Below are 19,180 nucleotides of genomic sequence, written 5' to 3'. Positions count from 1 at the left end.
TGTATATATGTGTGTGTGCATGTATGTATGTGTGTGTATACCCTGGGAGCATCAATTGTTGAATAAGTGTTTCAGGCAACTTTACAACACATAACTACCACAAATAAAGAGAATCTGTATTTTTTTCTAATTAAAGTGTGTGTTAGTCGCTCAGTCATGTCTGTCTCTTTGAAACCTCATGGACTGTAGCCCACCAGGCTCCTCTGCCATGGAATTTTCTAGGCCAAGAATACTAGAGTGGGTTGCCATTTCCTCCTCCAGGGGATCTTCCCCACCCAGAGACTGAACCCAAGTCTCCTGCAATGCAAGCCGATTCTTACTGTCTGAGCCATCAGGAAAGCCCTTTTTCTAACTAAAATCCATAAAATTTCATTTTGCCATGAAAATATTTACAGAATTACATAACCATGGCTAAAATGAGTAGAAACACCTTTAGATGAAAAAGAAAAAAGGACAGACGTTCCGGTTATATATATAGATTTTCCTGAGGGCTCAGTTTAACATAAGCTGATTACTTTCGAAGAACTCAGTAATGAGTATTATCTTAATACTACTACTGGAAGACTCCCAATTGCTTTGAAATAATTATTTTTCATGCTTAAAGAACTTTTCTGAATTATGAAGCTCTGTGACTCACGTGTAGAACAAGAAGATAAACACTTGGACAGGAAAACCCTACAGCTAACTGCTAAACTGCGGCACACGGGTCGGCCTCCGCAGAACAAACATACCGCCTCATACGCTCTGATCCTCTCCTGCAAGGAGCTGATCTGCATCTTGAAGGCCTCTTTCTTTCTGTGATAATCTTCTAGCAGGTGGTCCTGTTCTTCCAGCTGCTGCTGATGGGTGAGGATCTGCTGCTTGGCTTGCAGTAAATCTGCAGCTGTGTTACTGTGCGTGCTGTTCCTCAGAGTTTCACTAGCCTGTAACTTGAAAATATAAAGAAACCCCAAAAGATTAAATCCTTAAACGAGTGCACCAAGGAATGGACATCCTTTGTCGGTGTTGCTCAGCTAACAGTTGCTCTCTGGGAACTGTGGTGGATTCAGAGGTCTGAGACTCCACCCAACACGCTTCCATAGCTGATCAGGTAAGTATGGGTACATTTCCTAAGCTGACAGATTCCTCCCTTGTCTCAAATTATTTTCTGTTGCTCATCATCAGAAACCTGATTAATACAAGTAGTTTCCTATGGATCACATTAAAGGTAAATGGAATATATTCAATCGAGTTACATTACAGAACCTAACTAAAATAAACTCATAGCAGGGTATGACTTCAGACATCCTTTAGACAAAGGATGTAACTATAGGTTAATTTCTGCAAAAATTCACCTTATCAAACTCATAAGATTTTAAAATATAGATGCGGAAGAAGTATAAAGAAACTAATAGCATAAAACCACTCAAGAAGTATGAATTAAATTCCTAGTTAATATAACAAGTATTTACCAGTTTTTTCCACATAATACATTAATAAGCAAACACAAATTTATATTTGTTCTAGAAAATAGGAGAAAAAAATTTTAATTCATTATTAAAAATTTAATAAATTTTAAACAAATTTATATTTGTTCTAGAAAATAGGAGAAAAAAATTTTAATTCATTATTAAAAATTTAATAAATTTTCTTATACTAGTAATACTTACATGCTGGAATTGAATCTGTAACTTTTGACTCTGCTCTGTCAACTCTAAAAATTCTCTCATTGTCTCATCCTTTTCTCTTCTTGCCTGTTGTAAATTAGCAGTGAGCTGGGTTATGATGCCATCTCTCTGCTTAATGGCGGCTTCAAACTCTTGCAACTAAAAGACATCAGTGAAAATTAAAAGTGCTACACTTATTTTTTCAACAAAATTAAATATTAGTACAGGTAACTTCAAAAATATGATATTCAAAATGCATTGGCAGAATTATTACAATTTTTAATTAATCTTTTGCATATTTGAAAGCTATTATCTTGCAACAATTAGTTTACTTCCAAACCAACTCTAAAAAGATTATCTGAACTAGGGAACAAAATATATTAGATTTGCTGCTGCTGCTGCTGCTGCTAAGTCGCTTCAGTTGTGACCAATTCTGTGCAACCCATAGATGGCAGCCCACCAGGCTCCTCCGTCCCTGGGATTCTCCAGGCAAGAACACTGGAGTGGGTTGCCATTTCCTTCTCTAATGCATGAAAGAGAAAAGTGAAAGTGAAGTCGCTCAGTCACATCCGACTCTTAGCGACCCCATGGACTGCAGCCTACCAGGCTCCTCCGTCCATGGGATTTTCCAGGCAAGAGTACTGGAGTGGGTTGCCACTGCCTTCTCCAACATTAGATTTGACTTACCCATATATCTACTTCTAGAAGGACAACTGTCTTTATATTTAAGGATGCTCCAATGTTTGTAGGTATTACCATGATAGCCATGCTTAAGCCTTACTTGTTTCTAGAGAAGGTGAAAGATATTCTGTCACCCTCATCAATGTCTTATTTCACCTTGTTTTCATAACTGACTGCCACAAACTAACAGATGTCATTTTAACTATAAGAAGTTACTTACAAAGACCTGCTGACAGGTTTAATGAGTCTAAGTCATAATGTATTGATGTGGTTTACAGTATAAGTTTCTCTCAGGCTGATGACAAAAACATCCATCCATACTGAAGTGATTTCATCCTAGCTATCTCATAAAGTTTGATAAAATATCTACGTTATATTTAGGCTTAAGCAATGCTGTTTATGATATATATATATAAGGACAAATATCACGAGGTGACTGTAAGTCACCCTTTAAAAACCCCATCTTTAGAGAATGTATCTATACTATCATTCACATTTCCTATTTTTGTTTTGTGAGTAACAAAAGAAAAGCCATGAACACACCTGCTTCAGCCCCTCGGTCCCATAGGCAGCCCTCATCTCTTCCAGTTCTCTGCTGAGCTCGTCAATCTCGTGTTGTTTCCCAGCCAGCTCATTTTCCATCATCTCTAGGTGGGTCTGATCATACTGTGCTCCATGTTCAGAGTAAGAATCATCAACACCAAATTCTTCTTCCTACGCCAACCCAGATTTTACATAATTCAGTACTAGCAACATTTTCTCGGGAAAAGAGATTCAAAAAACTGAATCCCACAGCAAAGTCCACTTTAAAACATCACTCATCACCTGGGAGTTTACCAGCATGACAACCTACTTTGTTGTTAACGTGATAAATACCTCAAGAGCAAAAACAAGATATCTGCAAATTCTGTTACAACTTGAGTTTTAAAACAAATAGTGGATAATTTTGTTTTGTTACACATTAAAAGCATTTAGAAATCACACACAGAAAGAAATACATGCAGGAAAAAGCTTTGTTAGTAACCAGCTTTAAATAGAATGAAACATTAGTATCATAAGTAGTTTTAAATACTGTACCCTTAATAAATTTGTAGGCTTTCCTGTTCTCACCACAAAACCGCAACCATTTACCTGTACAAAAACAATTTCCTGAAATATTATGATGTTAGAAATTTTATTTAAAGCTAAAAATTGATTTGTGCTAACTGTATTCATGCTTTTCTTATGCCTAAGGAAAATGCCACATTGGCAAAAACAAACATAGTGATTAAATTTAAACACGTAAAAGACATTATGACTGTTTCAAATGCCACTGACTCCTCATACATTTGAGTGCTTACAATGAAAACGACACTGTGCTATATACATTTTCATTTAAGTGAATTAAAGCTCTAAGCACAGTTCATCTTTTGTCCTAGATCCTCTTCTACAAAACACCTAAAATCATGTAAATAATTATTTTTTTATAAAGCCCTATTGATTTAAAAGTAAAACTGTTTACTGGTACAAGTCTACTGGAGAGCAAGTGAAGAAGGAAGCGGAGATAAAGAGCTAAGGAAAACTCCCCCAAGAATTTTCGCCTGGGGGTACTATGAGAGCCTTGCCAACTCTGACAGATGTGGAGACTCTCCACAATACAAATGCCTCCATCACTGATATTTCGTGGTAGAAGGAAGAAAGTTGGCAGAATGGGTCTCTGAGGCTGACCTGGAGGCAGATTAACTTCAGATCAATTAATCTACTCAATAATCCCTTCCTTCCTCCTAACAGCAAACAACTGAACTTCATGCTTGCTTACATCTCAATTTTTCACATTCTATGTTAACAGAATCCAAGTTATGAAGCTTTTAATACTGAAAATACATAGAATATCCTAGAATTAGGATTAGTCTATATGGATCACAACACTATAAAAGGGGATGATCCTAATTAAGAGCTCTTTATAAAGTCTGATTCCTTTGCTTTTTCGCTGAGGATAATTTCAGAAAACAAAACCAAAGTTTAAAAAAATTCACCTTTATGGCAACGCATTATTGCAATTTGTGAAAACTATCAGGACACAGCAGTACTAACTTTATTAAGATTATTAATAAAATCGCTTGTGATAACTTTCAATTAAATTCGTCTAAATTTCAACTAGTTTTCCTTGATTTTTTAAAAATCTATTGATTTTAATTGGAGGATAATTGCTTTACAGTATTGTGATGATTTTTGCCATACATCAACATGAACTGGCCATAGGTATACACATGTCTCCCCCATTCTGAACCGACCTTCTACCTCCCTCCCCACCCATTACGAAGCACTTTGATAAATGTCTACTACAACTCTTCCTTTAGGGTAAGAGAGTAATTAAATGGATTTTATGAATATTTTCAAATACCATACTAAGCAAAGGATATTCCTTTAAGTGGTGATGATACCACTATTACGTAAGTTAGTTATCTATTTATTTTAACTCAAACACACTACATAGCCAACATTCAGCCTAAATTTTCTCTAAGTTGAGCACATTTTATACTTGAGCTACTCATATGCATTGGCTTCTATGCATAAAATACTACATGACTGTTTTCAAAACTTAGTTGTCTTATTATAATAAATATAAAAATCCTGTCAATATTAATAGTTTTTAAAAATTTAGTATCATGTAAGTGGGTAACAAAAGATTATACACCAGAACTAAACTAAAACAAACTATATTTCAAAGTTAAAATAGAAACACTCCTCAGAATATTAGGATCATTAATAGCAATAAATTATTATGATTTTTAATCTAGATAATTACTTCACTGGTACCTAAAGGGTAGAGCATTTGTCTCATCATCTTACAATAGCCTTTTAAAGTAATACTTTGTAAGCCATAACATGAAAGTACATTAATAACTTGAAACATGAAGATTAGATGAACAGACTCCTTCAACTAAAAAATACCACAATATGAAAGTACATTAATAACTTGAAACATGAAGATTAGATGAACAGACTCCTTCAACTAAAAAATGCTAACTTTTCTTAAAATCCTTCACTGTAGCATCTGTCAAAATTATCCACCTTTAGGTTATACTAATATAGTCTTGTTGAATTCACAAGTTATTCCACCTGTGTAGACAAGGTGGAATTTGGAAGATTTGGGAAAGTACATATGGCACATTCTAAATTTTAAAATGTTCTATAGGGTATCATTTCCTAAAAATACTGCTATTCAGAAAAAATCAGAGGAAAGATCACTCATAACTATGTTCTTCACAAAAAACTTTTCAGTGAACATCAGTTCAAAAACAGAAGAATAACTTAACTTTTATTAATGATTAGTACTTTATCCTTACACTTAATCTGATGTATGTACAAAAATTTGAATAATGGATGTTTTAATAAAAAATAGAATCTGATAGTTCAAAAAGTTCATAAAAATTACAGGATTTCAGCGTACCTAGCTGACCCTTGGATTAGAGTCAAGAAACTAAGGAGGTTAAGATCATTCATTCAAAGTTAAGTATCAAGCACCACGTTGTACACCTTCAAAAAATACAATTTTAAACTGTCTGTTATACTTTAATAGAGCAGAGGCAGGCAGGGAGAAAATTTTAAAAATGGCGAAGTTAAAAAAAGAAAGAAAGAAATCCAAGTCAAAGCTGAAAGGCTGTTGACAGGCTAAGTTTACATTACTCAATGGCTGGCTATAGACTATGTCTCCAATCCCAGTTATTTAAAAAATGTGATGAGTCATGTAAGTGACTTGGATAAGAAGTACAGAATAATGGAATCTGAATAATGAAATCCATAATGAGACTGTATGCTCTCCTACCATTTCATCTTTCTACACACAGCAAAGCAGATTTGTTTACTTGTTTTATCTCTATGTATTGACTGCAGCATTTCCTACTTTTCCCAAATAACCCTGCTCAAAGGGTATCAATAAAAACATTTTATGTAAATATGGTATTTGAGATATGAAATGTCCCTTCTCCAAGAACTGAAAAAGGATAATTTGAATTAATTTGTAAAAAGGGTATTTTCCATTTAATCTTATTTTGCTAGTACACCTAACTGGATATATTTTAACACAGAACAGATCTTAGGTAGGTCATAGGATAAAATTATCTGACTAATGCTTTCTAGACCTGAATCCATTTTTTAAGCCAAGGAGAATACTAATCATAGAAGTCAAGAACATTAAGCACTACCATATCTACCAAAATAAAATTTCCAAGCTAGTTTTAATTAAACATATAATTGGAATCTGAAATCCTTCTGAGAATAATTTGTTAAAAAAAATTCCTTTGTTTCTTACAAACTTACCATGAAAAAAAGCATACTTCCATTGAAGCAATGTAAAGAATTTCTCTTGCTGACTGTTTTTCATGAATCAAACATATTAAGATCACCAAATAACCCTCAAAACAACCCTGCGAGATAAATATTATTTCCACCCTTTTACAGGTAAGGAAATTGTATTCCAGAGTTTAAGTGAGGTATCCAGCTTCAAACAGCTCAAAGATCAGAAATCTGAACACACACTTTCTGGGCTCCAAAGTCCCTGCCTTTTTATATCACCTTCTTTTGCTATGCAGCAGAAAAATGACAGTGATATTTAGACAAAATACAAGATAATTACATGACTTATGATTAAAACTATATAGTTTTGAAATTTTAAAATTAATCAAATGCAAACAAGAGCAGCCAAGATTATTAAACTTTGCAAATCTGTAATTTGTAGTTATGTGTTGCTTAGAAAGGAATTTCATTTTTGAGGGGTATTACTCAGAAGTAATCACTAAGAGTTCTAATATGAAGAGTATTATAATGTGAGATTTATTCCTTGGTTTGTTTTTTACTTTTTATTCAAATGCATTTAATTTACCATGCTGCCTGTTCCTTAGTTTATAAAACTGAACTACTGAAGATTTTTCTGTCTTCTAACACAGGGACTATGGCTTAGAAGTTCCCTGAAATTCTATCTCGGTCAAATGAGTCCAATATTTTTAAATCAACTGGCTAGAGACCCAAAACTAGTCCAGAGGATCATGGACTGAAGCCAAAATCCATTTCAGCAATCTTGATATGACTTCATCAAGTATCTCACAGATGATGAATTTTTCCAGTGTATTCTATAGACAAAATATGTAAGTTTTTCAAAGTATAATCCATTATGAATCGAGGCCCCAAATGGATAACATTTAAAGGATTATGATTCAAATCTGTAAAAGATTATTTGATAATTATCTTTCAATGTAAACTTCTAAATCACTAATTTTTTTCAAACTATAAATGACCTAACTGAGCTTTAGTAATCAGCATCAGAAAAAGCATCAGAGGACTGGTCACACAGTAAAAGTATCTCTTCCTGAAAATTTGGTTTAAAAAAATACGCATGTATGAATTGGTATATGTTATGTGCACAATTATTAAGGTATATTGCTTTTGTTCAGTCACACGATTGTGCCTCACTCTTTGAGACCCCATGGACTGCAGCACATCAGTCCTCCTGGTCCCTCACCATCTCCCAAAGTTTGTCCAAGTTCATGACCACTGTATCAGTGACACCATCCAGCCATCTCATCCTCTGATGCCCTCTTCTCTTTTTGCCCTAAATCTTTCCCAGCATCAGGGACATTTCCAATGAGTTGGCTGTTCGCATCAGGTGACCAAAATACTAGAGCTTCAGCATCAGTCCTTCCAATGAATATTCAGAGTTGATTTCCCTTAAGATCGACGGGTTTGATCTCCTTGCAGTCCAATGGACTCTCAAGAGTCTTCTCCAGCACCACAAGTCAAAGAAGGCATCAATACTTCGGCACTCTGGCTTCTTTATGGTCCAGCTCTCACAACCGTAGTACGTGACCAATGGGAAGACCACAGCCTTGACTATATGGACATTTGTCAGCAGAGTGATGTCTCTGCTTTTCAACACATTGTCTAAGTTTGTCATAGCTTTCCTGCCGAGAAGCAATCGTCTTCTGATTTCATGGCTACAGTCACCATCCACAGTGATTTTAGAGACCAAAAAGAGGAAATCTGTTACCGTTTCCCCCCTTTCCCCTTATATTTGCCATGAAGTAATGGGGCTGGATGGCATGATCTTCAGTTCAGTTCAGTTCAGTCTCTTAGTCGTGTCCGGCTCTTTGCAACCCCATGAACCACAGCACGCCAGGCCTCCCTGTCCATCACCAACTCCCATTGTTTACTCAAACTCATGTCCTTTCAGTCTGTGATGCCATCCAGCCATCTCATCCTCTGTCGTCCCCTTCTCCTCCTGCCCACAATCCCTCCCAGCATCAGGGTCTTTTCCAATGAGTCAACTCTTCGCATGAAGTGGCCAAAGTATTGGAGTTTCAGCTTCAGCATCACTCCTTCCAATGAACATCCAGGACTGATCTCCTCCAGGATGGACTAATTGGATCTCCTTGCTGTCCAAGAGACTCTCAAGAGTCTTCTCCAACACCACAGTTCAAAAGCATCGGCGCTCAGCTTTCCTCACAGTCCAACTCTCACATCCATACATGACCACTGGAAACACCACAGCCTTGACCAGACAGACCTTTGTTGGCAAAGTAATGTCTCTGCTTTTTAATATGCTATCTAGGTTGGTCATAACTTTCCTTCCAAGGAGTAAGGGTCTTTTAATTTCATGGCTGCAATCACCATCAGCAGTGATTTTGGAGCCCAAAAAATAAAGTCTGACACTGTTTCCATTGTGTTCCCATCTATTTCCCATGAGGTGATGGGACCAGATGCCATGATCTTAATTTTCTGAATGTTGAGCTTTAAGCCAACTTTTTCACTCTCCTCATTCACTTTCATCAAGAGGCTTTTTAGTTCCTCTTCACTTTCTGCCATAAGGGTGGTGTCATCTGCGTATCTGAGGTTATTGATATTTCTGCAGGCAATCTTGATTCCAGCTTGTGCTTCATCCAGCCCAGCGTTTCTCATGATGTGCTCTGCATATAAGTTAAATAAGCAGGGTGACAATACACAGCCTTGATGTACTCCTTTTCCTATTTGGAACCAGTCTGTTGTTCCACGTCCAGTTCTAACTGTTGCTTCCTGATCTGCATATAGGTTTCTCAAGAGGCAGGTCAGGTGGTCTGGTATTCCCATCTCTTTCAGAATTTTCCACAGTTTATTGTGATCCACACAGTCAAAGGCTTTGGCATAGTCAATAAAGCAGAAAAATAGGTTTTTCTGGAACTCTCTGGCTTTTTCAATGATCCATGATCTTAGTTCTTCAATATTTAGTTTTAAGCTGGTTCTTTCACTCTCTTCCTTCACACTCATTAAGAAGCTATTTGGCTCCTCTTTGCTTTCTGCCATTAGAGTGGTATCATCCACATATCTGAGGTTGTTGATGTCTCTCTCACCTATCTTGAGACAGCTTGTAACTTATCAGTCAAGCATTTCTCACGATGTGCTTAACGTACAGGTTAAGTAAACATGGTGACAGCAGACAGCACTGTCATATGCCTTTCTCAATCCTGAACTGATCAGTTGTTCCATACAGGGTTTTAACTGTTGCTTCTTGACCTACACACACGCTTCTCAGGAGACAGGTAAGATGGTCCGGTATTCCCATCTCTTTAAGAGCTTTCCTCAGTTTATTATGATGCACACAGGCAAAGTCTTTAGCATAGTTGATGAAACAGAGGCAGATGTTTTTCTGAAATTCCCCTGCTTTCTCTATGATCCAGAGAATGATGACAACTTGATTGCTGGTTCCTCTCCTTTTCTAAACCCAGCTTGGACATCTGGAAGTTCTCTGGTTCACATAATGCTGACGCCTAGCATGCAAGATTTTAAGGATGACCCTACTAGCATGGGAGATGAGCGCAACTGTATATTCATATATATAACTGTATGTATATATGTAAAACCTGTGTGCTTAGTCACTCAGTTGTGTCTGACTCTTTGTGACCCCATGGACTGTAGCCCACCAGGCTCCTCAGTTCATGGGGATTCTACAGGCAAGAATATTGGAGTGGGTTGCCATGCCCTCCTCCAGGGGATCTTCCCAACCCAGGGACTGAACCCGGGTCTCCCTTTTGCAGCCAAATTCTTTACCATCTGGGCCACCAGGGAAGCCCTATGTAATACATATGTAAATATATAAAACTACTTGTATATATGTATGCAAAATATAGTTCTCACTGTTGAAACATGGTCAGTATATTCTAACTTTTATCTGTAAGACTCACATTTAAAATTGTTTTACCTAACTTTGAAACACATCATACTTACTAGGTATCAGATATACAGATTCAATAAACTTTTCTGGACCTAACCATAATTCCTACCAATTTTTAAAATTTAAAATATTTAGGTAAAAATTCACAGTAATAAGAATTTCCAATATTATTAATTTAGCTTTTCATAAAGAACCTGAATCACATTTTTGATGTCTTCAGTTATGAATCTATATTAATGAAAGTTAAATTTTGTTTTCTTATCCCAATAGGAGAAAATAGCTACACAAATTTTAAGCAAATTTCACAGGCATGTATTAGATGGTCAGATCTGTCATGACGTGGATTATAAAAAATTCACTTTGGTATAAAGAAAAAACAAACCCAGTTGTGGATGTGACTGGTGAAGGAAGCAAGGCCTGATGCTGTAGAGCACGACAATGCACAGGAACCTGGAATGTCAAGTCCATGAAACAAGGCAAAATGGAAGTGGCGATGCCACATCTCAAACAGAGGATGGCAAGAGTAAACACCGACATTTTAGGGATCAGCGACCTAAAATGGACTGGAATGGGTGAATTTAATTCAGATGACCACTCTATCTACTATGGAGGGCAAGAATCCCTTAGAAGAAATGAAGTAACCCTCACAGTAAACAAAAAAGTCCGAAATGCAATACTTGGATGCAATCTCAAAAATGATGGAATGATCTCTATTTGTGTCCAAGGCAAACCATTCAATACCACGGTAATCCAAGTCTATGCCCTGACCAGTAATGCTGAAGAAGCTGAAGTTGAACGGTTCCCTGAAGACCTACAAGACCTTTTAGAATTAACACCCAAAAAAGATGTCCTTTTCATTATAGGGGACTGGAATGCAAAAGGAAGTCAAGAAACACCTGGAGTAACAGGCAAATCTGGCCTTGGAGTACGGAATGAAGCAGGGCAAAGGCTAATCGAGTTTTGCCAAGAGAACGCACTGGTCATAGCAAACACCCCTTTCCAACAACACAAGAGAAGATGCTACACATGGACATCACCAGAAGGCCAATAATGAAATCAGATTGATTATATTCTTTGCAGCCAAAGATGGAGAAGTTCTATACAGTCAGCAAAAGCAAGACCATGAGCTGACTGCGGCTCAGATCATGAACTCCTTATTGCCAAATTCAGACTTAAATTGAACAAAGTGAGGAAAACCACTAAACCATTATGGTATGACCTAAATCAAATCCCTTACGATTATACAGTGGAAGCGAGAAATAGATTTAAGGGACTACATGAGATAGACAAGAGTGCCTGATGAACTACAGATGGAGGTTCATGACACTGAAGAGGAGGCAGGAATCAAGACCATCCCCAAAGAAAAAGAAATGCAAAAAAGCAAAATGGCTCTCTGACGAGGCCTTACAAATAGTTGTGAAAAGAAGAGAAGTGAAAAGGAAAGATATACCCATTTGAATGCAGAGTTCCAAAGAATAGCAAAGAGAGATAAGAAATCCTTCCTCAGTGATCAGTGCAAAGAAATAGAGGAAAACAATAGAAAGGGAAAGACTAGAGATCTCTTCAGGAAAATTAAGATACCAAGAGAACATTCCATGCAAAGATGGGCTCAATAAAGGACAGAAATGGTGTGGACCTAACAGAAGCAGAAGATATTAAGAAGAGGTGACAAGAATACACAGAAGAACTGTACAAAAAAGATGTCCATGATCCAGATAATCATGATGGTGTGATCACTCACCTAGAGCCAGACATCCTGGAATGTGAAGTCAAGTGGGCCTTAGGGAGCATCACTACAAACAAAGCTAGTGGAGGTGATGGAATTCCAGATGAGCTATTTCACATCCTGAAAGATGATGCTGTGAAAGTGTTGCACTCAATATGACAGCAAATTTGGAAACCTCAGCAGTGGCCACAGGACTAGAAAAGGTCAGTTTTCCTTCCAATCCCTAAGAAAGGCAATGCCAAAGAATGCTCAAACTACCACACAATTGCACTCATCTCACACGCTAGGAAAGTAATGCTTAAAATTCTCCAAGCTAGGCTTCAGCAATATGTGAACCGTGAACTTCCAGATGTTCAAGCTGGTTTTAGAAAAGGCAGAGGAACCAGAGATCAAATTGCCAACATCCACTGGATCATCGAAAAACAAAGAGAGTTCCAGAAAAACATCTATTTCTGCTTTATTGACTATGCCAAAGCCTTTGACTGTGTAGATCACAGTAAACTGTGGACAATTCGGAAAGCGATGGGAACACCAGACCACCTGACCTGCCTCTTGAGAAATGTGTATGCAGGTCAAGAAGCAACAGTTAGAACTCGACATGGAACAACAGACTGGTTCCAAATAGGGAAAGGAGTACATCAAGGCTGTGTATTGTCACCCTGCTTATTTAACTTATATGTAGAGTACATCACAAGAAACGCTGGGCTGGATGAAGCACAAGCTGGAATCAAGACTGCTGGGAGAAATATCAATAACCTCAGATATGCAGATGACACCACCCTGATAGCAGAAAGTGAAGAAAAACTAGAGAGTCTCTTGATGAAAGTGAAACAGAGAGTGAAAAGGCTGCCTTAAAGCTCAACATTCAGAAAACTAAGATCATGGCATCCGGTCCCATCACTTCACAGAAAATAGATGGGGAAACAGTGGAAACAGTGTCTGACTTTATTTTTGGGGGCTCCAAAATCAGTGCAGATGATGACGGCAGCCATGAAATTAGAAGATCCTTACTCCTTGGAAAGAAAGTTATGACCAAACTAGACAGCATATTTAAAAAGCAGAGACATTACTTTGCCAACAAAGGTTCATCTAGTCAAGGCGATGGCTTTTCCAGTGGTCATGTGTGGATGTCAGAGTTGGACTATAAAGAAAGTTGAGCACCAAAAGACGATGCTTTTGAACTGTGGTGTTGGAGAAGACTCTTGAGAGAGTCCCTTGGACTGCAAGGAGATCCAACCAGTCCATCCTGGAGATCAGTCCTGGATGTTCATTGGAAGGAGTGATGCTGAAGCTGAAACTCCAATACTTCGGCCACCTGATGTGAACAACTGACTCATTTGAAAAGACCCTGATGCTGGGAAAGATTGAAGGCAGAAGGAGAAGAGGATGACAGAGGATGAGATGGTTGGATGGCATCACCGACTCAATGGACATGAGTTTGAGTAAACAATGGGAATTGGTGATGGACAGGGAGGCCTGGTATGCTGCAGTCCGTGGGGTCACAAAAGCCACGATTGAGTGACTGAACTGAACTGATAAAGAAAAAAATGCACTTTGTGGAATCCTAGGCTGCCCCAAAGTCTCCAGTGGTTCAAGCATTGAACCATGTTAAACTTTCAATTGAGAGACAAGCTCTAAGAAGTAAGGTATTATAGAAGAGAAAAGCAATGTTTTCATATTTAAGATCCATATTTAAAAGTCACAGGGCAGATTCTCGGAATTGCAACCTATAATTTAAAACTGAGATATTATCTATAAAGGCAACTTTATGTAGCTTAAATTAGGAAATTATTTATTTATTTAACATTGGTTAGTTTTTTCCTGATGAGAATCACTAATAAATATATTCCCAGCTTTCAACTACCTTAAGCTTTTGAAATGTAAGAGTTCTTACTCCCATTAGCAACCTAAAACAGTAATAAGTTCATTTAAGAACATGAAGTTTTTTTTTGTTAGACAACTATGATAAATCAAAACTTATACAAGGCTTGACAGAAAACAACAAAATTCCATAAAGCAATTATCAAATAAATACATTCCATTAAAAAAACTTATAGAATATACTGAGTTGTTCAACCATTCAGAGTAAGAAAGTTTTCCATGTCCTCAAATATTGGACCAAAAATAAATGACAAACATGTCTAAAGGAAAAAGATAAACAACACATTTATTAACACATAAAGAAAGTATCTCCTAAAGTGCCCAATGCCCATATTAGCCTTTATCACCTAAATTAAAAGTCACTATTGCAACATTAATTTCAATAAATGGATTTATATAATTAACTAGAATTCAAGCATTTGTAAAAAAAATTACACAAAATAAAACAGCCTATATTATGAAAGGTTTACTGTGTTAAATATAACCTTATAACAAAACCCAATTTCAAACACTTCCCTAGAAACTAAAACAAGGTCTCCATCTAATTAAGGACCATGTTACTCAAAGAGATTTAAGACTTTAATTAATAATCTGAAAAAAACTCAGAAAAACATAAACTTCAAGTTTTCTAGGTTATTTACATTATACTATGCTAATTTTTATATTTATAAAATAATAAAAGCATGTGAGTTGTAAGTAATAAAAAACTAATAATCAGCAATAATTTTTAAAAATATAAAATGTCAATCACAATGCTACTTATTCTTACCTCTGAACTATAATCATCTGCTGTGGTTGAAATTTCACTTTCCGGCTAAAAAAGAAAGCAAAAAGTGATTACTTATGACCTTTCTAAAACTCCCCTTCCAAATACTGTACTTAATTAGCCCATTACTATTGGTAACTTATTAGAGAAAACGCAAAAAAATCACTAAAAACCAAGAAAAAATTACTCAATTTTTAAAAAATTCTACTCTGATTATGAATCACTATGGCTAAATAACATCTAAAATTTTGACTAGACAATTTTCTAAGTATAAAAGTATCAAGATGCACTTTCACCCAAGATTTTTCACATACTACAAATCATTTCTAAGGAAAGAGGACCAAATAAGATATCATCCTTCTAATTTCTATACTTCTTTTAAATAAAATAGTCCTAAATTATTACTCAAAAAAGTTCAATTTCTTTAAGATAAAGAATCATCAACCTTGGTGCTAGAAAATTAGTAACAACTTGAAGAAAATTACAAACTTCTGTTGTTATTAACACTGTTGCAGATTACAAAAAATTTTCAAACATTTCTGCTTCATCCTTATATCCGTGGTATTTGGGTAAGAAGGGAGTGGCTTTTCCAAGCTTTCCTCAGCTTAGAAGAACTGAGAAGAGTCAAGGAGAAAATCCAAATTTTCACCGCTTTCACTGTCTAAGAATCTAATTTTACAAGTGAGAAAAGAGACCTAGACATTTCCTTTTTTCATTCAACAAATACAAACTATACATGCACTCAATACAGGAGCACCGAAATAAATAAAACAAATACTAACAGACATAAAGGGGGAAACTGATGGAATATGATGACAGAAGACTTTAATGCCCCACTGACATCAACGGGCAGGTGTTCCAGGCAGAAAATCAAAACACAACAGAGATCATAAATGACACAACAGAACGAGTAGGCTTAATTGATATTTTCTGGACATTACATCTCCAAAATCAGACTACCATTCTTTCTAAGCACATACAAGCATGCTCTAGCACAGACCACACACTAAGACACATGGTAACGCTGGACAAGGGACAGAGCCCCCGGACTGCAAGGGATCCAGCCAGTCCATCCTAACTGAGATCAGTCCTGGGTGTTCACTGGAAGGACTGATGCTGAAGCTGAAACTCCAGTACTCTGGCCTCCTGATGCGAAGAACCAACTCATCTGAAAAGACCCTGATGCTGGGAAAGATTGAAGGTGGGAGGAGAAAGGGATGACAGAGGATGAGAGGGTTGGATGGCATCACTGACTCAATGGACATGAGTTTGAGTAAACTCCGGGAGTTGGTGATGGACAGGGAAGCCTGCTGTGCTGCAGCCCACGGGGTCACAAAGAGTCGGACACAATTGAGCAACTGACTTGAACTCAACTGAAGCCTAAACGTTGTTTTAGAAGATAGAAATTATTTATTATCTTTGGTAGTCACAACAGCATGAAATTAGAAATCAACAACACCCTGTTTTATCACAACAGCATGAAACTAAAAATCAACCACAGAAAGATAAAAGAGAAAAAAACAACTAAAGGGAGACTAAACGGCACGCTGACATAAAGCAGGAGATGGTAAGATCGAATATCTACATCTTAGTAATCAGTCTAATATGGATGGGAATCGGTGAATTTAATTCAGATGACCATTGTATCTACTACTGTGGACAAGAATACCTGAGAAGAAATGGAGCAACCCCCAGAGCCAACAAAAGAATCTGAAATGCAGTATTTGCGTGCAATCTCAAAAATGACAGAATGATCTTGGCTCACTTCCAAGACAAACCAACCAAAATCACAGTAAACCAAGTTTATGCCCCAACCTCTGATGCTGAAGAAGCTGAAGTTAACAGTTCTATGAACACCTATGAGACTTTCTAGAATTAACACCAAAAAAGATGTCCTTCATACAATGGAAAAAAGACAACGTCTTTAACAAGTGGTGCTGGGAAAACTGGTCAACCACTTGTAAAAGAATGAACCTAGAACACTTTCTAACACCATACACAAAAATAAACTCAAAATGGATTAAAGATCTAAATGTAAGGCCAGAAACTAGAAAACTCCTAGAGGAGAACATAGGCAAAACACTCTCCGACATAAATCACAGCAGGATCTTCTATGACCCACCTCCCAGAATACTGGAAATAAAAGCAAAAATAAACAAATGGGACCTAATGAAACTTAAAAGCTTTTGCACAACAAAGGAAACTATAAGTAAGGTGAAAAGACAGCCCTCAGATTGGGAGAAAATAATAGCAAACGAAGCAACAGACAAAGGATTAATCTCAAAAATATACAAGCAGCTCCTGAAGCTCAATTCCAGAAAAATAAATGACCCAATCAAAAAATGGGCCAAAGAACTAAACAGACATTTCTCCAAAGAAGACATACAGATGGCTAACAAACACATGAAAAGATGCTCAACATCACTCATTATCAGAGAAATGCAAATCAACACCACAATGAGGTACCATTACACGCCAGTCAGGATGGCTGCTATCCAAAAGTCTACAAGCAATAAATGCTGGAGAGGGTGTGGAGAAAAGGGAACCCTCTTACACTGTTGGTGGGAATGCAAACTAGTACAGCCACTATGGAAAACAGTGTGGAAGTTTCTTAAAAAACTGGAAATAGAACTGCCATATGACCCAGCAATCCCACTTCTGGGCATACACACTGAGGAAACCAGTGTCTCTGAAAGAGACACGTGCACCCCAATGTTCATCGCAGCACTGTTTATAATAGCCAGGATATGGAAGCAACCTAGATGCCCATCAGCAGACGAATGGATAAGGAAGCTGTGGTACATATACACCACGGAATATTACTCAGCCGTTAAAAAGAATTCATTTGAATCAGTTCTAATGAGATGGATGAAACTGGAGCCCATTATACAGAGTGAAGTAAGCCAGAAAGATAAAGAACATTACTTTAGCATACTAACACATATATATGGAATTTAGAAAGATGGTAATGATAACCCTATATGCAAAACAGAAAAAGAGACACAGAAGTACAGAACAGACTTCTGAACTCTGTGGGAGAAGGTGAGGGTGGGATGTTTCGAAAGAACAGCATGTATATTATCTATGGTGAAACAGACCACCAGCCCAGGTGGGATGCATGAGACAAGTGCTCGGGCCTGGTGCACTGGGAGAACCCAGAGGAGTCGGGTGGAGAGGGAGGTGGGAGGGGGAATCGGGATGGGGAATACGTGTAACTCTATGGCTGATTCATATCAATGTATGACAAAACCCACTGAAATGTTGTGAAATAATTAGCCTCTAACTAATAAAAAAAATTAAAAAAAAAAAAAAAAAGATGTCCTTTTCATCACAGGGGACTGGAATGCAGTAACAAGTCAAGATATACCCAGAATAATGTGCAAATTTGGCCTCAGTGTATGAGGCAAAGGCTAAGAATTTTGTCAAGAGAACACATCGGTCATAGCAAACACTCTCCTCCAACTAAACAAGAGACAGCTCTACACATGGCATCACCAGATGGTCAGTACTGAAACCACACGAATCATGTTCTTTGCAGCCAAAGGTGGAGAAGCTCTATATAGTCAGCAAAAGACCTGGAGCTGACTGTGGCTCAGATCAAGAGCTCCTTATTGCAGAATTCAGGCTTAAACTGAAGAAAGTAGCGAAGACCACTAAGCCGTTCGGGTATGATCTAAATCAAATCCCTTATACAGTGGAGGTGATGAATAGATTCATGGGATTAGATCTGGTAGACAGAATGCCTGAAGAACTATGGATAGAAGTTCATAACTGTACAGGAGGCAGTGGCCAAAACCATCCCAAGGGAAAAAGAAATGCAAGAAGGCAAAGTGGTTGTCTGAGGAGGCTTTATAAGTAGCTGAGGAAAGAAGAGATGTGAAAGGCAACAGAGAAAGGGAAAGATACACCCAACTGAGTGCAGAGCTCCAGAGAACAGCAAGGAGAGATAGGAAAGTCTTCTTAAGTGAATAATGCAAAGAAACAGAGGAAAATGACTAAATGAGAAAGCCTAGAGGTTTCTTCAAGAAAACTAGAGATCTCAAGAAAACACCGCATGCAAGGATGAGCACGATAAAGTACAGAAATGGTAAGGAGCTAACAGAAGCAGAAGAGATTCAGAAGAGGTGGCAAGAATACACAGAAGAACTATACAAAATAGATCGTAATGACCCGGACAACCATGATGGTGTGGTCACTCACCTATAGCCAGACATCTAGGAGTGTGAAGTCAAGTGTACCTTACGAAGCATTACTACAAACAAAGCTACTGGAGATGATGAAATTCCAACTAAGCTAAT

The 19,180-nt window shown here is 37.3% G+C and overlaps 1 protein-coding gene across 6 annotated transcripts in view; it reads right to left on the bottom strand.

Moving 5' to 3' along the window:
• Positions 1 to 19,180, bottom strand: part of AKAP9 (A-kinase anchoring protein 9) — a 166,215-nt gene that overhangs the window by 110,794 nt on the left and 36,241 nt on the right. For 5 of the 6 annotated variants that reach the window (XR_010663628.1, XM_065938573.1, XM_065938574.1 and 2 more), the window contains exons 3-7: positions 14,886 to 14,930; positions 3,405 to 3,458; positions 2,871 to 3,041; positions 1,650 to 1,805; positions 732 to 929 (exon numbers count right to left, since the gene is read on the bottom strand). Coding sequence is in view for 5 of the 6 variants with exons in the window: in XM_065938573.1 (XP_065794645.1) it covers positions 732 to 929; positions 1,650 to 1,805; positions 2,871 to 3,041; positions 3,405 to 3,458; positions 14,886 to 14,930 (624 nt within the window). In the remaining variant the exon portion in view is untranslated. The remainder of the gene's footprint in view (positions 1 to 731; positions 930 to 1,649; positions 1,806 to 2,870; positions 3,042 to 3,404; positions 3,459 to 14,885; positions 14,931 to 19,180) is intronic. The other variant, XM_065938576.1, reaches the window with a different exon arrangement.

Source organism: Muntiacus reevesi, chromosome 6, assembly GCF_963930625.1.
Source record: "Muntiacus reevesi chromosome 6, mMunRee1.1, whole genome shotgun sequence".
Taxonomy (NCBI): Eukaryota; Metazoa; Chordata; class Mammalia; order Artiodactyla; family Cervidae; genus Muntiacus; species Muntiacus reevesi.
This window is presented reverse-complemented; position numbering and strand designations above follow the sequence as displayed.